This window comes from Phymastichus coffea, unplaced genomic scaffold (genome assembly GCF_024137745.1).
Source record: "Phymastichus coffea isolate CEN01 unplaced genomic scaffold, Cenicafe_Pcof_1.1 PCOF00174, whole genome shotgun sequence".
In the NCBI taxonomy this organism is placed as follows: Eukaryota; Metazoa; Arthropoda; class Insecta; order Hymenoptera; family Eulophidae; genus Phymastichus; species Phymastichus coffea.
The window spans coordinates 56425-79944 of NW_026706985.1; the positions used below are offsets into that span (position 1 = coordinate 56425).

A 23520-nucleotide genomic window follows, 5' to 3' on the forward strand; every position below is an offset into this window, starting at 1 on the left:
AGACCTTGAAAGTAATATGAAATAAACTCAGAAAGTTACCCAATCATGTTTTCAAGTATAATTTTATTCAAAGTAATAGAAGTACAATTTATGTACTAGTATATTAACTTTTGTCAATTATCATTATTAAGTACAGACTGCTCGAGCAAAACTCAGATGCATCAAATAAATATTACAAGTTTGGCAGTTAATCGTTCTTTATTTCGTCTTCAAATTTACTTGAAATCTTGTAAAATAAATAATTTTTATAGTCATAATCGGGCAAAACGGTTATATAAGGGGGAAGATCAAGAGAATACAATTTGCAAAGCAGTAAAATCAAATGAGAATTCGACGTTTACTACGCGTTTATTAATCGTTAATATTATATATTTATATATGTATATTTATATATACTTACAGTTAAACGTTTCGTATGTATACATGAATTATTCGAGCATTTTTCTGTTCTTTTCATTAATATAAGATACATACATGATTCCTCTATTTACAAGGTGCTATCGTCATCGCCCGATTGACACGCTGACGACAGAAAAACTGAAGGCGAGGCGACAGGTCAAGCACCGACAACACATCACAATTTCGGCGGTATCTCTTTACAAGCGCTTTATGTATGTTGCGCGTGTATTTAAGCCTAATTTTGTTTGAGCTTGGCGAAATCGATTTCCGCGTAGTTGAAGCCCTCTTGAACGGGTGTGGGCGAGACCGGCGGAGCACCGCTGACGTCGGGCAAATCGAGACTCGCGTAATGCAGAAGCGTCGCACCAGGCTGCAGTTTCTCGTAGCCCTCGCTGTCGAGTGGACTCGGCGTGGGCGTCGAAGTTGGCGTCGGGGTTGGAGTTGAACTGGGAGTGGGAGAACAGTCGTCGACGACTTTCGGTGAGGTGGGCTTCGGCAGCTGAACGGGCTTGAAGCCCGAAGGCGTGGGGCTAGTTGTCGGCGACGCGGTCACGAGGCGCGGCTTCGACACCGTCAGGTCCGACAGCTTTTTCGTTATCGGGCTCAGCGGATGCGCCTGCTCTTGGGCTATGGAATTCGATATGGCGCGCAGAGGCTCCTTTGTGGCGATCGTGCTGATGATCGAATTGACCGTGTTGCTGAGTTTGCTCGACGGCGTAACGTGCCTATCAACGTTAAAACAGTTGGATTAAAGCGTCAAAATGGCTATTCTTTCGCACCGCGTCAAGCTACCTTGTCGTGGGATTCGTGTGGCTGTCTGGGTTGTCGTGAGCTTTCTTCGACGAAGGACACCCGTCGACTCCAGGCAGAGGACTAGGCGCGGAAATCTTTCTGGTGATGGGCAGCGCGGCGTCGCTGTCGCTCTTAATGGAAGCATTATCGCCGAGCGAGGAAGGCGACTTTGCAGTCTGCTGCGACGAGGAAGAGGCTGTGAAGGAGGAGAACTGCTTGATGGGCGACTGAGGACTGTTCAAGGAGAACGGGAATATCGTGGCCGAGGATCCCGTGGGCGTGGCGCGCGGTGGCGAGGCTGGGGTACTGTCCAAACTCTCGGAAGTGGGGCTGCCGTTGAGCGGCAGGAAGTTCGGCGCTTTCGAGAACTTGCTACCAGCTTGGATGGCGATTGGCAGCGAGCTCTTTTTCTTGCGGTTGTTGTTGTGATGCTGCCTGCGATTGTTGCGATTCAGGCCCAAGCTCATGTTGATGTAGTCTTGCTCCAGGCTGGGCTTGGGCTTGAAGGACATCTCGACGTAGCCTTCCGGTGGTCGTCGCGGCTGCGGCAAGTCCATGGGCGCGGTTCGCGTGCCACCCGGCGGCCCATTCATTTGCATGTAGTCGTCTTGGCAGGGCGACGGTACCTGCTTCGGATTCAGTCTGGAATGCTGCCAGTCCTCTAAGCTCGGCGCCATCCTCATGTAAGACGATTCCGCCTCTTCGACGGGCTTCAGCGAGGGCGTCACCTGCGTGATAACTGGCTTGTGAGCGGACACCATGAGCAGCGAATGATTGTGGTTGTGGTTGGCAGTGGTGAAGTTGTTGTTGTTATTGTTGTTGTTATTGATGTTATTGTTGCTGCTACTGCTGCTGTTGTTGTTAATACGGTTATTCTGCGAGAGATAGAAAGAAAGCTCGTGAATGAGCGCACAGGCAGTTTCGTCAGAGGCTCGGCCAACGAAAGAATTCCAATCGATCAAAGACGCGCGCGTGCGAGAGAAAGAGAGAGAGAGAGAGAGCGCGCGAAATAGTACATCTCGATACTAGCGCGAGAAAGTGATTTGATCCTCTTGCGGACGTTTGTGAAGAGGCCACACGAAGCTGACATCGCTTTCTCGCACACGTGTCCAATTTTTTTTTTATACGATACGATTTTTCGATACGACGCGTGCGAGACGAGATTGGAAGCAGGCTTGCTTTCTCGAGTCTGCGCGAGTCGAGTGCTCGTGCACGGAGTGTCGAAAACAAATGAGTCATAGGTGCGCGGAGTAGCACGTATGCACGAGAGCGTCTGGCAGAGCTGCTCCGAAAACCCACCTTTGCTGGTCCGTTCATGTCGAGGTAAGGGGCAGTGCTTGAAATTGGCGGCTGTCCAGGAGACATATCGACGTAGGAACTGGTATCTGTGGCAGTCGAGTATGATTGCGATTGCGATTGCGAGTGCGAGTGCGAGTAGGAGGAAGGTGGCGAGGTGAGCGCCGCGACGGGCGCAGGCCTGGTGAAGTCGAGCTCCATCAGATCTTCCATCCGCTCAGAGGTGGTCGAGCAGACGGACGTGTGTCCCCAGGAGCTGGACAGCATCGGCGCCGAGTTGGACTTGTTAGAGTGCGAGCTCTCGATGCCAGGCACCAACGGGGCCGTTATCACGTGGGTGAGCCTGGCTATTTCGGGCCTCTTCGAGCGACTACCCACAGAGAAAGCTCGCACGCGATTCGACTCCTGCTGAGCAATGTCCAACCTGCGAACGGAGCGAAGCCCGAGCATTAGCTCGTTGATCGTGACGACCGACGGATCGATCGCTCGCGCATACCTATTTTTCCGATGCCTATTGATGGGCTCGGGCCTCGAGCCGACGGAGTAGGCCCTCGTAGGCCTCGTCTGAAAGTCCTCCCCGGGCGCAAGGAAGCTGGTCACCTTGTCGAGGTGATACTCGGAGAATCGCATGTCGGTGCTGGGGGTGCCGGAGGTAACGGAACAACTGCTCCCGCCATGCTGCGACATGTCGTCGGGGAAGTGGCCGTTGTGGTTGTTGACCGGGTCCATGTCGACATAGCCGTCATCGCCCAGCGGCGCCATCGGCACGTAGCCGTCGCCCAATAGCGAGGCCTCCTCGACGAGCGAGGAGCTGCGCGAGTGCGCGCCCTGCGCCGGGCTCATCGGCATGTACGCCCCGCGCCCCGGGCTCGAGCTGCACGGGCTGTACATCTCCACGTAGGAGCTCTGCTGCTCGTCCAACGAGAAAACAGACGCTTGATCGTCGAGACCAGGAGAGCCGGCGGCGGCGGCGCGCGCGGAGCGCAAGGGGACGAGCGCCGCGAATTACCTGCGAGGGCGAGCAGTGGTACTTGGGCTGGTGGTTGACCGAGTGCGACCAAGGCACGTAGTCGTCGGCGTTCTCCTCGAGAATGACCGGCTCGTCGGGCGTGAGCGAGTGGCCGAACTTGGCGAGCACGCCCTCGTCCATGTTCTCCGAGGCGTCGTCTATGGACAAGGACGAGCCGGCGGAATCCGTGGAGCAGGCGCCCGAGGCCGGGCTGATGGGCATGGAGCCGACCGGTGGCGAGTAGGACATCATCATGCCGGCCCTGGTGTGCACCGAGTGCGGCCTGATCATCAGGTGGCTGGCTCGACCGCCGGTGGCCGCCGCCGCCGCCGCCGACACTACGCAGCAACTTGGCTGACCTTCGCTGCTCGTGCGCGCCCTCGAGGGCAGACTGTCGCACCTGTCTCGCACCGCTGGCACGCCTGCAAGCATTGCGAACGGCAATGAGCGCGTCAGTCGTCACGAGCCATCGACTCTGCGATTTCTATGTAATAATATTGCCGATAGCCACCGTGCAGTAGAGCGGCGTGCACAAAAATCCATAATTCAAAAGCCAATACAACTTATATTATCGATCATTGTTAGTCCCACAGCGTTATCATTCAAATACCAAGGGAGTTAGTATTATTTATTATTTACAAACTGCATTTCCATACACTGTTGGCTTTGCGTTAGCACTGCAGTTTTTTAGGCATTTAGTATTAGCTACAGAGTATGAGAGAATATATGTATATATATATGTCAGTAGCTCATGAGCTAGCACGAGCCTCGATCAAGGCTCTCGTCGCACTCTCCTCCAATGTTGTTGTTAAGGTCAAAAAGTTTTAGAGATGAGGGAGAGATGCAGCGAATCATATATATATATATAATATATATATGCGTACACTGATACACATCGGCAGTGCTGTGTGCGGCTATGACAACAATTTTCTCGCTTCTGTTTTTCGTGGCCTATACGTTAACGACACACTAACAATTAAAAACGCGTGGCGTTTCGTTGCCTTGATCGAACACTCGCGGTATCAAAGTTACATTGACAAGTTAGAGAGCGTTTTCAGAGTGACAAGCGATACGCACATCGCCGGACTGAAAAAGAGACCATACTTTAGTAGGGTCGCGCGGCCATGTGGCTCTCAATATCATCTCGCGACATTAAGCTCACTCGAGCGCTCGCGTTATTAATACGGCGGCCAATTTACACTGATAGCATACGTTTGTTGTGCGCAAAAAGGCAAAATCGATGGCATTACATTGAAATTGTCGAACAGTGAATGAAATGAATAACAACGTAATGATACGCGTGTTCAAGTATAAACACGCGTGCGGAATGACGCGTACATAACTGCTCTTCTCTTCGCACGACAAAAAGAAAAAAGACAACAATGTATATGGCTATAATAAAAGAGGCGATCAATCGCACACGTGTACACGCACGCACAGCATATATGTGTATCTATATATATACGTATATATTGAGAGAGGTTAGGTCGAAGGCGAAATATGTGTTACAAAAAAGAGAGAGAGAGAGAGAGAGAGAGAGAGAGAGAGAGAGAGAGAGAGAGAGAGAGAGAGAGAGAGAGAGAGAGAGAGAGAGAGAGAGAGAGAGAGAGAGAGAGAGAGAGGAAGAGAGGAAGAGAGGAAGAGAGAAAAATGATCTATGAAAGAATGAAAAAATGGTAGAAAGCACGATGATGACGTGTGAGAGAGCGTTGCATGCGACAAGTATACAAGTTGGAATTTTCCTGTATGCAAAAGAATCTGATTACGTATTGAGAAGAGAGAGAGAAAACATACTGTAGCCTAGGATTGAGTATAATTACTAAGCATAATGGCGTAGAGAATCCACATTTGACATTTATCGAGTATAGAGAAATATAGAGAGAGAGAGAGAGAGAGAGAAAGTAGACGGATGTCGAAACCAAAAATCTGAAGGATGTCAGAAAAAAATCAAGCAAAAATACTCGTGTGTTTGAAAGAGACAGGCATAGAGAGCGACAGAGAGGTAGAGAAATACATACAGCGTAAGACAGATCTTTTGGATGATTGCGTTTGATTGATAGCATTGGCGGCAAGGGGCAGCGACAGGGTTCTCTGATGGAATATTGTCGCGGTAGTATTATTGGTAGTGCTTGTGGTAGTGGTGGTGGTGGTGGTAGTGGTGGTGGTGGTGGTGGTGGTGGTGGTGGTGGTGGCGGCGGCGGTGGTGGTGGTAGTGGTAGTGCTCGATGACGATGATGTTGTATTGGCATGAGTGGATTGGGATACATTGTCATTGGCGGAACAGGGGATTGGATGACTCGCTACCGAATGTCGACGTCTATTCGTAACGCCAGCAGCGTCGCTGCTTTTAGCGTAACCGAGCCGCATCCCCACGATCGTCCCGTTCTGCTGCTCGCAACTGCTACCGCAGACTGTCGCTGCAAAGTTTTGATCCACCGTGAGCCCAGCGCATCTTTGACAACGACAAACAGCAGCTAACTCTTTGAGCCGCATTTAGCAATTATGCGCCTGACTTCGTCAACGCTTCCATCATCAAACATTCCAACCATTTCAATCTTGAGTCGCACAACCACCGAGTGCTTACCATTCCGATCACGCTGCGCCCACTGCTTTTCTATCATGTTTCGCTGGTCGCTCGCTCCTTAACCCCACCCCCAAACTATTTACATTTTTCGATTAATTTCTACGTCGACGAGTAGATAGTTTCATAAAGCGTGTGGCGTGTGTTTGTGTCTGCGTAATTTACTGTTGTGTATAGCCAGCTTTTTGTCCTAAACCCAACCATTCTCTGGCAAAATAATCTCTATTGATTGGCATGTAAAGCAAATTAGATCTACTTATATATGTATGAGATCAGCAAATTCTAAAGAAATATAGAAAATAACTAAATAAAAAAAGAAGATTCGATATGAGCTAAAGCAACCAGTAGGTAACATTGCAAAACTTTTCTTTTCAAGGACCAAAGGTTATATAAGTATATGGCAAATAGCAAAAGCACCTCAAATATTTTCCACATCTAAATAGCTTGTAGCATTGGAGTGGATTTTTTCTGCCAAATGATGTTTAAGAAAATAGACATTGCTTAAAATTTTGAGCAATCCAATGCCGATGACTTTTAGCGATTCCACGCAGATGGAGAAAGCCATTGAAATGAAAAAAACACGAAAGAAAAGCCACAACGATTTCTCTCTGCGTGGAGATATTACATGTAGTTTCCAACATAATAATAACACTTAAATCTATCTCTCCTATATTGGAATCAATCAAGTTGCACGAGCACGAGAGAAAGATAATTGAATAAAAGAAGCGTACAACTACTGTGACAAAACAGACCCGTAAGTGTATTGGTAGTAGAAGTAGTCTGTGACTGACTACACTGTGAGGGGGCGGATGCAGTGACGTTCTGCTCCTGTAACGCTCCGACTTGCTCCTCGTGCAGCCTCTGTTCCTCTGTAAAGCCCGCAACCCACGTGCGTTACTCATTCAAGCTATTTTGACTATTTTTATCCACTTTCTTTTTTTCGCGTTGAACAATTATACACGTTCTTTTTTTATTTTCTTTTCGATGTCTTTTCACTTTTTTTCTTTACAGCTTGTGTGATTAATGAATTATGTGCTACTAATCTGCACCATACTATGTATCGTGATATTAATGATTAAAATAGATGTTATGACACTACAGACACGCAAAAGACACTGTACACAAAAAGAATAATTCAATTGTTTACAGCTCAATAATATAAAAATCTATATTATTTAATACAACGTTTTGATAATTTGTTTGCATATTATTTGTAATTATCATGAGTCAGCAATATTTAGCACAGTATGACAAACAGTTATTAAAACTTGCACAGCAAATACTGATGAGTCACTAAGCTGTGATACTATGTAGCAAAACAATTGCTGACAATGAGGTAATGATTTGAAAGTAGAGAAATGGTGTCGCATTTGTGGTAGAAAAAACCATACCTAAGGGTGAAAAACCATGCAGTTTTTGCGCAGTATGTCTTCTTTGAAGAACCGATATCGGTTTGCTGGCCTCATTTGCCGAGGAGCTGCGCATCCTCTGCCTGGGACCGTCATCTTTGACAGTGCTCGAATTAGTCATAGCATTGTTGATGGCGTGATGCATGTTCTGCGCAATGTTATTGTCCTCAACCTCCATCCATAGTTCACCACCGCCAGCAATGGCAGAACGCCCCACCTCCATGTAGAATATGCGGTCCATAGCGCCAGACCTCCTGATGCAGCTCAACTGAAAGCGAATAAAAGCACTGTTAGATAGCCGAATAAACGCTTTCGATAGCGCGATACTCACTGTGAACTCAATGGAGTCGGATTTGTCGTCCGATCCAAGTCTGACGAGACTGAGAACGCGATCGGTGAGGCATAACCTGTAGGGTCCCGTAATGTTTTTGCGCTCGCCCAGGCCCTTCTTCTGCATCTGGACTTGCCACACGTGCTCTGGAAACGGAAGACACATTGAGACCAGCCGACGCGAATGACCGCGAATGGCCGCGAACGATCGGGAACGATCGCTGATCAGCGAGCACGGGAGAACTCACCGAACGTAGGCCGTGGCTGCTCTCCGTCGGGTTGATCGCCGTTCTGAAGCAGCAGGAGTGCCTTGAGCCACTCGTCCAGATCGCGCTCGTTGTCGAGCATCAGGCAGAAGCAGTCGTCCTTGGTGTAGAGCGCAATGACGTGTTTGTGCTTGGTATCCCGGCGCTTGTTGATGTTGAAGCAGCTGCGCACGGAGATGCTGCGCTTGGGTGGATGCTTGGCGTCGTACTTCTTCTTGCTGTCGTAGTACTCGAGGCAAGCGGGATGCCCCGAGGCCTCGGCCCGCAGCACGAAGTACTTCTTCTTGAGGGTCTTGAGCTTCTTGAGGTGGGCCTGCAGGACGACGGCGCCCGGCGACTGGGAGGGGGGCGCGGGGGAGGACATGCTGCTGGCGTGGTCGGTGCCGCTGGCGTTAGCTCGCAGAACCGAGCGAAGCAGCTGCCTCGTGGAGGGGAGTGCGACAGCGGCCGTGTTCAGCTGGTGGTGGCCCAGGTGCGAGCTGTGGGCCTGGGCGGCATGGCAGGTGCGAGTAATGGTGGAGCTGCCTGCTACGTGTGAGCACGTGTCGCGGCCGTGGCGGCGGCGCTGGGGCTGCGCGCAATCTCCTTAGCGCCGCTCTCTCTCTCTCTCTCCCTCTGCTCTGCCCCTGTTATTGTTGTTATTATTATGGCGTTTGCGTCTGTCGCTCTCGCTCCTACGGGCTGTGCGGGCGCATAGGTGCGTCTCTGTTGCCGCGCCCTAGACAGCGCCCGTGCGCGTCGCGGCGCTCTACGCCGGCCAGCTTAGGGGAGCGACTGCTCGGGCCTCGTAAGCACCATGCCGTCCGCCCTGTTTCTTTTCGCTCGCGTGCTTTCGCGCCGTCGGCAGCCCGCCGCCGAAGACTGCTCTCTTTTCGCAATTGCGTCGAATCTTCGGTTCACCTGAATTGCCAAGGCCAGCGGTACTTGCGTGCGCAATAGGCGCCGAGTTGACGGGCCAAACAAGCACACGGCGGCTGCTCGCGATTATACTCCTTCGCGGCAGGCGCCAGCCACTGCGGACACGTTGTCTGTCTCGCTCCCTCTCCTTCCTTCTGCTGTTCGCACACCACGCACTCGCGCGCGCACTTTCCTCCGACTCACTCTCTCTCGCTTCCACGAATTGCTGGCTTGTTTTTCCGTGCCCGATGCGCACGTGAGCCGCGAGCCCGAGCACGACGCACTTGCAGCGAATTTTATCGCAGGTGAGCTTCCGAGAGAAGCTGCGACGTGCACACGAGGCCAGGTGTTGGCTGGCGGCTCTTTGCTCTCTCTGCTCTCTCGCTCTCTCTCCCCTTCGCTCTTGGCCGTATGTGCTAGTACCGGATGTCCGCGAGACTATGCACTACTCTCTCCCTCTCTCGAGCTCTGACTCTCGCCGTCCGCTGTCTCTGTCTCTCTCCAGCGATCTCCGGATACGCCAAGTCTCGTCGCACTATTTACGTCGTGGGATCCTCGTGGGCACAGATACGTATGCGAGCGTGCGACGACAACGAAGAGCGTGAGCAGGCAGCCAAAACAGACTGTCGTTTCTTCTTGCACTGCGATGTAAGCAACACTGCACACACGCGGCCTGATCGAATAGCTGGCGACAAATCGTCGATCGAAGGCACACTGCAGGCGACACTCGTTTGCGTAGCACTTGCGCGAAATACCGTCGGATTTAGACAGGCTGAGCGGTAACGCGAGGACGGGCACTCGTGTCCATCTTGGAAGTTGGAAAGGTCATGTGTGTATGGCAAGCTTCGCAGTTGTAAACAAGCTGTACGCAGGCGCTAACTACTCGAATGGCGGCGGCGGCGACTGCGCGCGTAAGCGCGAGCTTCCACTCTCGCACACTTGCGTGGCGGCACAAACTATATACGAACTAGACTATGTGTATACGTATATATATATATATATATATATATATATACATACATATGTATCTATCGGTGTGCGTCCGTGAGAAGAGAGCGCGCTACTTGATACTCTCTCGTACAGCCGCAACGCATGCACACACTACCACCATTACTAAGCTTGTTATTCAGCGGCGACGATGCAATTCCTCGTCAGCGCGTTAGCGTGTACGGGTGTGATGTGTACATGTGAGAGACGCGTGGTTGAGCCCTTTAATGAAACGATGCTCTCTGGCTGCGCCACGTAACGTAACTACATAGTACGCCATAGCTATGAAACAGAGAGAGAAAGAGAGAGAACTGCTCGTTTGCTGCCTGCCTGGCTTTCACCAACTTGTTTTTGTAGGGCTGCAGTCTGCTATGTTGCGCAGACTGCGGTTGCTCTGTGATACATGCTCACAATTTACACCTCTATCTCTCAATTGTGTGCATACGTGCTCTTGCAAAGAGTACAACACATATACGTGTACACAGAGAACGCGGCCTCCCCACGCCAACGAGGCAACTACGTCGTGGCCGCGATCCACACGTTGGTATACCTATGGAGTATGTTTGTTGAAACGCGCGACGCGCATATCTATATGCGTACGTGTGTATGTGTAGACATTAACTTTGCTTTGGGATGCTTTTGCTATATATGCGCGTTGTTATTGCTTAGCTGCCCCGCTCTCCGACTACCACGTGTTCCCCTACTATACCATCTCTCGATCATCATCTCTTGCTTATGCGCTCCAAGCTAACACTGTGCACTCTCTCTCTCTCACTCTCTCCTCTCTCTCTCTCTCTCTCTCTCTCTCTCTCTCTCTCTCTCTCTCTCTCTATCTCTTTCACGAGCAAGAGGCTCGCGTACATATTTTTGTTGATCTAACACACTTCACGCACGATTTGCTGATCATTTTAACTTTTCTTAGCAGCCACTATGCACCTTTTACTGAGCACTATCTCTCTCACTCTCTCTCTCTCTCTCTCTCTCTCTCTCTCTCTCTCTCTCCTCGAGCGACGGATATTCCATCGATTTGGCACTTTCATTTATTGCTAAACCGTCTTTCTCCTGTGTTACATATTTTTCTCTTCTTTTTTCCTTCAACTGCACGATCAATTATAGACATACGTAACAGGCTATTTTTGTTTAATTAAGTTTGTTTGTGCCATTCGATGGAAAAACACACGCTCGATAAACTGACGAAATCCAACTGAAATGATGACGTATTCTTTTATTTTATTGCACTCTCACGTTGGCAAACAAATTCATCTATAAAATTTATTGTTAAAGTTCGGAGATCATACACTTGTATGAATGTTTGTTAAAATGATAAGTAAAATATATTAAGCTAATTATATTCAATAGTGTAATTTATAGTTCACTGGTAAGCAGTAAACGTATAAACCATTAATGAAAAATAAATTAACCCAAGCCTGAATGAATTTTTCAATTTGATAATTGTCATTCAGCAATTATTACATACCTGAAATCATAGTTACAAAAAATTAAGTAAATACTTCACAATTCATTTTACTCAAGTAACTCAATAATAAATACGTTCGGCCAAGAAAAAGAAAACAAATAAATTTGTTGTACTTTGAAATAGTCAAGTATGAAATTGCAATTACTACAACAATCGAATCCAAAATTGTTAAAAAATTTAAATTCAAGTGGTTACATGAAGTATTATACGTCAGATGAATAATATATATCTTACATTGACACGTAACTCAATGCAGCGCGCTAAAAGAAATTAAATAAATACACTTTTTAAAAGTACTTATTAAAAATAAATGATTTTAGCAAACATATCAATTGTGAAAATTTCTAGGAATAGGTAAGTGAATTTATGTATCAGTAAAGGTACTATACAAGAGAAAGGGCTTGATCTATAAAACAGGTAACAAATTGCGCTAAAAGTACATGAGCGCGCCATCTGACGGTCAATTCAAAAGTGGTAATTTCTATTCGTAAATCTAATGCGAATATAATTGTAGATCACTGATTTACTCACATTTACGTTTTATTATTTACATGTCAAAATGATCATAAACGTATAGATTTTATTATAATTATAAAATATTACATGATATGTTACTTCAATCACTTGAGTTACTTCAATTATACAATTAAAAACATAGATAAAGGAATTTAAAATATTATTAGAGTAATAATTATGATATTGAAATAATAAATAATGAAATTGAAGTAATCCTTCATAATATTATTTCAAAATGCGTTTAATCTAAAAATATTTTATTGTTAGTAGAACATATCCGACTGAATCATCGTATTAATAATTAATTTATTTTCATTAAAAATCATTAAATTTTTTAATAGAGTAATTACTTCACGTTAGAATATGAAGGTGCATTGTGAATTAATTAAAATTAAATTTTTTTAGTTGTAACTGGAGCTTCTCAATTTCTAACTACAATCCATTCAGTGGTGACCCGGCAGTTTCTTTGGTACAGTCAATCAAAGTATGTAATGAAAACATACAATAAAACTCGGCTTAGCACTGATTAATAATAATATAATGATTGCTTGATGATTGCGTCCAAATAGACACATTTAGACGTTTACTTGATTTATTCGATTACGCCTAAAACCACTTTTAAGAAATATATCAATGGTTTAGATCATGATTTTATAGCTTCTATGTCTCTTACACTTTTGTTTGTTAAATATACAGTACTATTACAGCAATATTCACTTTATCATCAACGAATAAAGAATTTGAGTCGAGTTGATCGATTTCGCTTGGCAGGATTTTAACAAAAAAGGTCAAAGAAGAAAAGAGAGAAACGACAAGAAACTAATAAGCTAATCGCCGAGGATAATCCTTAAAACTCCTATTCCCTTTTTAAATAGGCGTGTGAGTAATACCGAGAAATTATTTAAGATTAGAACAAGTGTCACCGAAGCAATACTGAAAAATGAAGAAAAAAGTCCCGGTAGGTCTTTAGCATCACACGAGCCACTTGCCGGAGACTAGTATACGTCCATTTATTAAAAGAAAAATTAAAAAAAACAACAATTGAATTTTCACAAAATTTGGACTTATAGCAGTTTCCACCTAAATCAAATCAAACTAAATATCTTGGGAGAAAGAGAAACTAGCCGACACGCATCTATGAAACTGTTACAAAAAGGAACTTTGCCTTTCTGTAGTTCTGTCTCGAGTACATATATAATAGCCCGGGGAAAAGTATACGATTCATCAATTTCGTGTTGTACAATTGCAGCTCGTTCGATCAAACCGAAAATGTGTTCTTTAACACAGCATTACCTGTCATTTTAGCTAAACAATTGAAACTCTATGTTTATGACAAAATGTGACTTCATAAATTACTTTTAAATATTCGGCTTGATCAAACGAACTACAATTGAATAATACTACATTTTTGAATCGTGTTTTTTTTCTGCGTTATTACACGTACTCGAGGCGAAACTGGGAAGGAAAATTTTATATATACATGCGGAGGGACCTTAAATATTTTCATGTATTCTCTTTTTAGATATTGATAATAACTTTTTATATGAAATGCACAATCGCTTAAGGTCCAACAGATCTCCTATATTTCTTATTAATTTTACAGCTGCCTAAATATTTCTTTCAAGTCCCGGAGGCTACCAAATTTTACTTAAATTGTTAATCAGCAATTGTATAATTAAACGAAGATATGATTTATTATTGTCACATATTTTTAATAGCAAACGATCATGTAACTTAAAATTCTGGAGGCGGAAACGGAGATTAATTTTAAAAAATTTTAACAAAACTTTATGAAAATACATTTATTTTTAAGACAATGTAGTACAAAATTAATAAAACTAGCAACTTTACGAACATTAATGAGTATACAAATGCTCCATCAAAAAATAAATATAATAAAAAAATAATTTAAGTATCTACTAGATAGATCTAGCATATATAGTCACTCGAAGCATGTTTAGTTTAAGTAATTTACCAATTATGGCATGGTGAGGTAAATGGGGAATTATGAGAAAGGATTACTCACTTTATCTCACCTGAGCTTGTTTTTAGTTTATAAATTTTGTAACTCTTAACAATGGCACTTTTTACTCCTCAATAATATACGACAGCTACGAAAATCGAACTAGTTTCGTATGTTTAACTCAAAACAATTATAGAAGTTCGTATGACTAAGTAAAAAAGTAATCCTTTGGTTACAATCATATTTAATTATTCTTTTCTTTCAGTATTATTTGCACTAACTTAAAAAAATTGAACTTAAAAAACTATCTAGCGTGCAACCATTTCGAGGTAATATATTTTGATCATTTTCAAGTTTAAGAATGTTTAAAGCATTTAATAATGAATTAAAAGTTTTTAATCCAAAAATTCACTGCTTTAAGAGCAGTAAAATAATATTTAGAATATAAATAAAATATACTAAAGTTTCTAAATGTGGAATATACAAATGAGAAAAAACAACGATGAAAAGGTTTCTTAATGACACTTATAAATATCCGTCGAATGGTAAAATTTCAGTGTTCTGTAAATGAATTTCTTATGCAAAAATAAAAAAAATATAATTATTTACTGAAAAAAGAAACAATATTGAAAGTAAAATGATAAACTCAGAGTTCATTATTAAAGTTATACCCATTCAGAACTTATAAATGAAGGCGTAACTGCAGTGATCACCGGAAAAACTCGGTTGCTTACCACCAACAATCTACTTTCATCGTTACGAATCTCGGATATGTAATTATTAACTCGTTCTTGATCGATAATTTCAGTTAGTTTTTTTTTCAAGTCTTAGTACCACTGCCGCTACACAGAACACTTCGAAATTCATTAGGCCTAATGTTAATAACATTTATTGCTGGTAATTTTTTCGAGCATCTGTTATCTATTTAGGTAAATCATGTTTTCGGAAGGAAATTCAGAAATAATTATTTTAACATATTAAAGTAATTTTGCATAAATAACTTCAAGATTCTATCGTAGAAATAGGTGCTATACATAACATGCTCTATCCAGGTAATGAATAATTTGTAACAAGTAGCTTAAAAAATGGAAATGTCAAAATGAAAAAATGTAGCTCAGTCATGGGTTAAACTTGAAAATGCGTCAATACTTTTTTTGAACAGAACTCAACTCTAAGTCATTCACATTTGAAAATTAATATTGAGAAGAATCTTAAATAAAAATTACTGCTAATTATAAAAAAAAACTTACAATAACCAACTATTTAATCTTTGTTACGTTGATAATAAAATAAACTATTCGTCACTTACGTATTACTATATAATCAACGTGGTGAAAAACGAGTCATAATATCGAAGTATTTTGTTATACAAATGATAACAATTTCATTGCCTTACAAATAATATAATAAATTGTTAAGATGTTGGCTTGGTTCCGTCTTTAAGCTCTGACCAACTAGATATGCAAGCTTATGAGCATACTGACATGGAGCTGGAACTCTAATTGTACCTGGCCAATTATAGTACAAATGACATAACTTGTAAGTAAATCGTTGAATGTAGTCAGTCTTAGATCCAGATGAATCATAGAGTACAACGTAGTGAGTTGGAGTTACGGTACCCTGTTTAACTAACTGTGGAACAAGATAAAAATCATACAAATAACGGCGAGTAATGACACTATCTACAATCGTTCCTGGTGCAGGGTTACTTAATTGTTGCCCACGTGCCTAAAAAAAGATTTGAATTATGTATAGAACGAAAAAAATCTCACATGAACATTTTATGCTATTTATAAATTATTTATTATATTACGTACTATTTCGAATATACGTGTATTGACTCTCTTTTGTACAATTACCACAGTTAATTTTGGCTTGTAGTTTGGATCCAACATCGAGCAAGTTTCTAGAAATTGTTTAACTTCATAATTTTTTACAACATCTAATTCTCCATCGCCAACACCATCTCTATATATAAATATTCTATCAGGGTATTGATCGTTTTTCTGTAATAAATAGAAAAGAAATTGTTTATATAATTATTATTTTGGTAAGAACATTATAGACTTAAAACGTAAAAATGTTAATCTACCTCACGATATACTTTTAAAGCTGAAATTAAACATTGTTTCAATAGATCTATCAATTCCTGATGATGCTGCTGCATACATACTCGGCTGTGCCATGATGTAAGTAATGTATCCAAACTTGCAACAAAACCAGCGACACTTCCTCCTGACCTTTGGTCGGGTCCACCATGATAAACATCAATACCACATACCATGGAATTTTTCTGAAAATCGCGATTATATTATCAGAAATTTTCAGAATGACAATGTCAACAGAAAAAAATATGATGACTTACGAAAGGATTTTGAAGTGCCCATAAAGCTCCACCAAGTTTGCAATTGATTTGCAATGCAATTTTTTCCGTCACACTTTTTATCTTATCTGGTCTGGAAATCGTTTTCGAGATGATTACTTGGGAAGGAACAGGAAAATCAATGCAGCAAATCCTGTAAATGTTATGTAACATCTTGATTTCTTTCATTGTATAACACAGAGAAGAAAAATATGAATAGAGTTAAATTTAAAGGTTGAAGTAATAAAAAAAATGGCTTGATATTGTTTTAAAAATATTACAAGGATCAACTTATCAATTTATACATTGAAATTCATACGCAAACTTTCATATTTCATGCTTTAGAAAATAATCTCTGAACTTATAAATTTAACTATACTTTAAAATATGCTATTGTTATTGTTATTGTTATTATTATTATTATTATTATTATTATTATTATTATTATTATTGTTGTTACTTTTAGAACTACGTTCATGTGGAACGCTGCAGAGAAGTATGCTAGAATAATCTATTTTGAACAGCGAATAATGAAATCAGATTTTATATTCAACGTACTTTCTAAATTACTGAACAGTTTACAAGAATACTCCCAATATTTACAAAAAAAAGATTAACCTTCCGCATTTATACTTTGTACATTATCCCAAATCATTCCTCAATGAGTAATTTGTAATTATTACATATTTTGCTTTTGTTACATTTTAATTGATTAATTAGTATTACATTAATATATTTATACGTTGATTTATTAGCAATTTTTTAAAAGTATATTAGACGGTTGACAATTATTAATATTACATTTCAAAACGAATACTTCTTCAGTATAATAAAATAAACCCTTTCTCTAGAATTAAAAATAGTAAGATCAAATTTTAGGATGTACACAACAATATAAGTAAAATAAATAAATTAAATTTATGACTTACCTTTTCACTGCTGTATATTTGTCTTGTCTAAGTGATGGAAATATTATTACAACCATTTCCATGGTTCCAGAGCCATTGTTGTTCAAAAGTTTTTGCAACTCTTGCACGTAGGTATTACTGTTATCATCTCTCAAAAATATTATTACTGGATCTCCTATTCTAATTTTTACTCTTTCACATACTTTTTTGAATGTTTCTAAGAAATCTCTTGCATTTTTATCATTGCGACGTGGACATATTATTGACCAGTACTGCATATTAGGCTAAAAAGGAAATACATAATAACTTTGTAAAAATTACATTTTTAATGCAAGCAAAATATATAAAAAGAATTAAAGTCTCAGGAGTACTAACAGTTCTCAAAACTGCACTATTTGTTGCTGCTTTACCCCAATCAGCATTGGTTGACTTTATTTTATACTCATTACCAAATTTAAGCTCTTCAGGATCTAACAACCTTCCTTTCAGTTGTACTGTGTCATCTTCAAGCGTCAATCCCCAGTCAGAAAGAATCTTTCGAGTTACCTCATTTGAATTCACTTCTTTTATGAAATTCTTTATGACTTCTTTGCGCTGTTCTGGATTTACTTTGGTTACTGTAGCAAGATCTTTAGTGATTTTAAAATCTTTTCTAATGCTATCAGTAAGCCCTGCTAAATAGCATAGTTCAGGTACCAATAAAGACAACTTTTCAACAGTCTAAAATTATTTACAATCCAAAAACATTTTAAACAATTTTTAAACAATTTTGTTCTAAAATAAATTATTCATCGACATTGCAAAAAATATGTCAGTTGATACCTCGCCTGTAGATTTTTTTTCTTTAGATCTAGTTATTAATAAAGGCTGATCAAAGTCTTGTATTTTAATACCATGATGTTGTTTATAATAATCTACCAATGTAATTTCTACTCCTTTCCTCTCAAATGTAGTCATTGGACTTGCCTCCCAATCTATGTCATCAACTCTATATGTTCTGTTATTATAACGCGTCAAAACTGATGTTCCAATAACTTCCATTGAAATATTCCTTTTGAAATTTGCCCTATCTTTGCCGTACATATCAGTCCTACAAAATATAAAATCGATTTGCATTGACACTGTACTTATAAAATTATAAAACATTTATTACTTACATCAAATCCCTAACAGTGTCTAGTCGCATCACTCGATGAGCAGCGTCCAAATTCAACTTCAAACCACCTTCTAATTCATTTATAGCTGTTATGTAGCCAGGCCATACTTCAAGACGATGTTGATGAATCTTGTGGGCACATGATGGATTAAAGTCGTGTCTACCAATTCGAACTAAGCTCAAAGCTTTCAAAACTCTGTTCATCAAAGTATTAAAGAACGATATGTTTTCTTTCATAGCCATTTTTTTTTTGAATATAACTGTGAGAGTTACAGTAGATTGATCTGTTGGATGGATAGATTCAAAAACAGTTCTCTGAAAAGAAAAATTCATAAATTTAAAATTTTGAGAATTAAATGATAAAATTTGACAATGTAATTTTTACCTCTTCATCTAACTGCACAGGCAAGTATAAAAGAACTCCATCAAAAGTCTTAACATTACCTAATTCATTCAAATGTTGATTCAAAAGCCTTGATCTCAGCGAACGTGAATCAATATCTGGTGAAAATTTTACTTCGTATTGGTACATTCCTTTACTCTCATCAACTTTCAGAGTAACATAATTGGTTGTTAGAACAACTCTAAAAATCATGAAATATACTTTGTCATTATGGTGATTCAAGTTTTGAAAAACTATTTTTCTATTTACGGTTTTCCAGATACTCCTTGACGAGAAACAACTTCTGGTTCAGATGTGATGGAAGTTTTTGTTTCTTCAAGTGTTATAGATCCTAATCTTCCAGTAACACCTGATAGATCACCAGAACTTGAAGGTGCTTGAATTGTATCTACAACTGACCTATAGAACATACAAGTATTTTATGTCATTTACAAAAACTAATTCAAATTTTAATGGTCAAATTGTAGTTTTACTATTCGAAATAATTTTGATAGAAATGGGCTTATGACGAAATCTTAGAAAGCGTAACCTACATTTTTTTGAAAGCACTTAAAATATTCCCTCGACCTTGACCAGTTAAATTTGATGAAGATGATGCTGTAATTTGTGAAGCTTTCGTTGATGCTACTTGCGAAGTTTGTAAAGTTGTTGTAGATGCTAGGGGTGATGAATCTGAATAAGCTCCTGTTCTTTTTAATTTTTCTAGAAGATTCCCACGGCCTCTGCCACTAGAAACATTTGTTGTTTCTGTTTTCTTAGCTTCTATTTCCCGTTGTAGTTTTTCTAATTCCTGTCTTCTTTGTTCTTCTTCTCGTGCTTTGTGTTGTTCTTCATTCTTTTTCCTCATCATATCTAGCAGATTGCCACGACCTGATCCTCTGCCCGCCATCTTCAAAAATATTAGAGTTAATTATAGTAATTATAAATATAATATAATATATAATTACAATTATCAGCAATCATCTTTTATATAAATATCCTTTGTTTAGTTAGAAAAAAGAACTTATGAACTTATTATAAATTTATAAGTTTATTAGACTTTTACCAAAAAAGTTTATTTAGATGGAATCATTTAGTTAATAATGGAAATAAAATTTTTTGAATAACAATAATTTAATGTTAATTCAAATTATAAGAAAATTGATTTGATTTCATAAATTAGCATTTTGAACAAGAATAAAACATTTTTGATCTATCTGATGTAATTAAAATTTGATTTCTTTTGTATTTTTGCAGACGCATAAAAAGTTTTTATGGCCATGTTCTACAAAATGTGATATTTTTTAACATTATAATTTTGTAGAATATTCTTTCATCAATATAATTCAATATAATTTTCTCAAAAAAAAAATATGACACAACACAACTAAGTTTTGCTTATGTAATTATTATTAATTGTATTATAAGTTTAGAAATACAGTTTCCTGGTAGAATCATGTAAACAATTAACTATTTCACAGAATTTATCTAATAAAACAAATTATGAATAAGACAATTGAATTGTATGAAAACCTTTTTATCATTTCAAATAGCATTGTATTTATTAACTCATAATAAGAATAATTAAATAACTGTTCTTATGATTATAGTCATCCAGCTAACAATCAAATAAAATTAATTATAACAATCAAATTAGATTACAAAATTTGTTATACCATTACGTATTTATTTTTAGTTTTTATTTCTTTAATGAATAATTACATTTTAGCAACTAAACTATTTATTAAAACAATATAGCTCACAATTTTTATTTGTCATACGATTAAAAAAAATTTAGAATAAATTGATTTGAATAACTTTTATTGTAACTAATATTTTCAAGAATGTCAAAGATATTGTAACTTTAATAAAACTTTGTTCAATCTAGATTGCATTTCAATTTGAATCTGGAATCTGTACAAAATATGTGTACATACAAATACATGTACATATATACATATACAGATAAGTGGAAGATTTTATTTAAAAGAACGTTTATATTTATTCAAAGTATCTGAATAACTGAATATTGTTTATTAAACATATAATCAGACTTGCTATTTTAGTGCTTTTTAATGTTTTCAAACATTTATCTACAAAATCAAAGAAAATCTATAAAAAATTACAAAATATCATTATGAGTGTGATGACAAATTAGCTCAATATCAACAGGGGTGGTTTTAGATAATCATTGATTTCTCAAGTTATATTTACGCATTTAAAGATGACAATTTTGATTTTATATTTCATCAATTTTGTAGTAAATACAATTGATACTGTCTTATATAAAACATTTTCTGTTAACATTTCACAAAACACTTTTTTTACTGTTATCTCAGCAGTTCTTTTCAAATACGAGTGCTACCTGTGTATAATTTATAAAAAAACAAATGGAGTTGAATTAGTTGGTTAGATTGCTTGTTTTTCTTCTTATCTCTTATAAAGGAAATGAGTGCTATTTTTTTTATTTACATTATTTACATGATAGTATAATTTTAATTATGCTGTTAAATTGAAAAGATCAAATTTCAATGTTTTTCAATTTCCTTCAAGTTTGAATCATCAAATAGAATAATTTAGTTGTATATTTTCATTATATTTTTTAGTTTTATAGAAGCATTTTGGTTGAGTATTGTTAAAATTCAGCATTCAATAAGAAATTATGTTCTAAAAACAATGTTTATAGCTAAAATATGACATGTAATGCTTTTGCATAGTTCTCAACGAAGAATTGATTGAATATCGATAACTATGGTCAAAAACATTAAAAAATTTCATGAATATTAGTAATGATAACTTAAGAAGTAACACATTTTATATATCAACATAGGCTTTTCATATCTACAATATATTCATGTACAATATAAATATATGAAAGTATACAAATTATCTAATATAAACTTTTTTTAGTTCTTGTCTAAATTAAAAATGAAATCTCATGAAAAAGCTTGAAAAGTTTTAACTACGCATTACGTTCTGATCAAAAATTTCTTTCAATAAAACTTGTTTCGTCACGTGTTTTAAAAAAACAAATAATGGATGTCATAAACAACTATGTTCATTTTGCTTAGAGTAAAGAACTTTATTTTAAAAATGGGCGTTCTACGCCTCTACGCATTCTTGGCGAGACAAAGGATGTAAAAAATGTGAATACTCTAGCGTCCATTGATGGCTTGAGTGAGTGACACTATTATCAAACCGAAATTTACCGTGACTTTTGTTAAATTTCAATCCAAGACACATCCAAGAAAGCTCAGCAGCCCACAAATGTCTGCGTTTAGGATTTTCTGAGAAAATGAAATAAATGAAAAATTACAACCTCTCAAAGTCTCAACCAACACTTCAACACGATGACTAGTGGCTGACGACCGACCAGCGGCTGCCAACTGAAAAGACGAGTGACGAGTTTGCGAAACCTTTTCTACCGTAATTATGTATATGGGAAGCTGGGTCGACAGTGGCGCCATTTTTTCTCCCCCTCCACCCCAATTTTGGACTCTAGAGTGCTGATCACGGGCGGCAGGCGCAGCAAGCAGTACTTCAGTAATGTTGTAAATTCTGAACTGACAATGTATTTACATTTATCACGGTAAGCTCAAGAACGTTAAATATTCGTTAAAGATATTTGAGATTTTACATACGAGAAAGAAAGAAAATAGTACAGAGAGCAGGTCACGTGTAACTTTGCTAACTTCCTTTTCTAACAGCGAGTCTGGATAAGTATTTTTGATTAATAAATAATGAAAATTTATTATTAAATAGTAACAATTAAAACACTGTATTTATAAAATTACTAGTATAATCTCTGATTTCTAACTATAATCTCTCATGTTTTAGTATACAACATTAGTATAAATTGAAATATTCGTATATTTTTTTAGCGACTTCAAATAGAAAAGTTTTCAATGCGATCTGGATTCTTTTAAGTATGTCCACGCATATCTCTGAAACGGTTTAATCAATTTCAATAAAGTTGGGGTTATTTGAAAGCATGCGTTTTTGGAATCGAACAATTCCATTAACAATTTATTTAAAGCACATCTTAGCCAGTATGTGTAAACAATTTAGAAGATGGATTTTTTAAAATTATTTTTGTCTAAATCTATGTTTTTCCTGACCGTTAGATAAAGAAGCAGGGCGATTTGTTTAATTATTTGGTTTAAAATTTCTTTATCAAACGTTCTTAAATTAGATTCCAAAGAAAGTTCAACAATCATAAAATCCATTGGAATTTTTTCACTTTTACGTTTTGATTTAAAAAAGGCTTATTGTAGCACTTTTATCAATAATTGTTTTAACAATTCCGGTAGGTAATGACTTGATACGAAAAAGATGCGCAAATCAGCGAAGAACGCATTACGAAGCACAAAAGATTTTATTATCAAAATAAGGTACAATACCTAGCTAAAGTTTAGCGTACGGTGTCTCAACTTAAACAAGAGGTGAACGGATATTGTGCATACAGTGCCACTGTCAACTCAATTGAATCGAAGTCTTAAAGCCCCTCGTACGATTCCATAGCTAACTAAAATGTATATTAGTAAACGGAGAAATTTTGTCGCGTTTTTTCTCCATGATTTGCTTGAACGAAACATAGTTGGTACTTGAAAAAATTGAAATTCATAAATGTTATAGCCTAGATTACAGCTACAATCTATTTTGCAGCATTATATTGGTTTCCTCATAAACAAATAAAGAAATCAACAATGATTTTGGGCTGTCACTGGTGTTTATGTTTACGTCGCAAACAAAATATTAGCGCAAGTCTCAACTAAACAACTGTTACTACA

General features: G+C 38.7%; 2 protein-coding genes across 5 annotated transcripts; both read right to left on the minus strand.

Moving 5' to 3' along the window:
* Positions 1-28: 28 nt before the first annotated feature.
* LOC131673362 (insulin receptor substrate 1-like) lies at positions 29-10668 on the minus strand. Of its 4 annotated transcripts, none has more exons than XM_058951287.1 (8): positions 8065-10668; positions 7469-7963; positions 6830-6946; positions 3497-3918; positions 2984-3396; positions 2491-2911; positions 1192-1919; positions 29-1124 (listed from the first exon to the last, which is right to left on the minus strand). In XM_058951287.1, the coding sequence occupies exons 1-8, from the start codon at positions 8444-8446 to the stop codon at positions 635-637; spliced, it is 3468 nt and encodes a 1155-aa protein (XP_058807270.1). In that variant the 5' UTR covers positions 8447-10668; the 3' UTR covers positions 29-634. The 4 variants fall into 4 exon arrangements, with proteins under 4 accessions (XP_058807270.1, XP_058807268.1, XP_058807271.1 ...); XM_058951285.1 differs by having other exon boundaries at positions 102-1124; positions 1192-2066; positions 8065-10667; XM_058951286.1 differs by lacking the exon at positions 6830-6946 and having other exon boundaries at positions 108-1124; positions 1192-2066; positions 8065-10665.
* Positions 10669-13789: 3121 nt separating this feature from the next.
* LOC131673384 (piwi-like protein Ago3) lies at positions 13790-22088 on the minus strand. The gene is made up of 12 exons (XM_058951316.1): positions 21940-22088; positions 19285-19640; positions 19001-19150; positions 18734-18932; positions 18350-18663; positions 18015-18282; positions 17568-17912; positions 17214-17476; positions 16288-16438; positions 16015-16215; positions 15740-15928; positions 13790-15650 (listed from the first exon to the last, which is right to left on the minus strand). The coding sequence occupies exons 2-12, from the start codon at positions 19638-19640 to the stop codon at positions 15315-15317; spliced, it is 2772 nt and encodes a 923-aa protein (XP_058807299.1). The 5' UTR covers positions 21940-22088; the 3' UTR covers positions 13790-15314.
* Positions 22089-23520: the final 1432 nt, after the last annotated feature.

Bases quoted from the DNA above. Each gene is read 5' to 3' on its own strand.
- LOC131673384 (XM_058951316.1), bottom strand. From the start codon at position 19,640: ATGGCGGGCAGAGGATCAGGTCGTGGCAATCTGCTAGATATGATGAGG. The intron at 18,283-18,349 runs GTAAGTAATAAA...TATATTTTGTAG, and splicing joins GACACTGTTAGGGATTTGAT to GACTGATATGTACGGCAAAG. The intron at 15,651-15,739 runs GTACGTAATATA...ATCTTTTTTTAG, and splicing joins ATACACGTATATTCGAAATA to GCACGTGGGCAACAATTAAG.
- LOC131673362 (XM_058951285.1), bottom strand. From the start codon at position 8,446: ATGTCCTCCCCCGCGCCCCCCTCCCAGTCGCCGGGCGCCGTCGTCCTG. The intron at 6,947-7,468 runs GTATGGTTTTTT...CGGGCTTTACAG, and splicing joins GCATGGTTTTTCACCCTTAG to AGGAACAGAGGCTGCACGAG. The intron at 3,919-6,829 runs GTCTGTTTTGTC...CAATGCTTGCAG, and splicing joins TACTACCAATACACTTACGG to GCGTGCCAGCGGTGCGAGAC.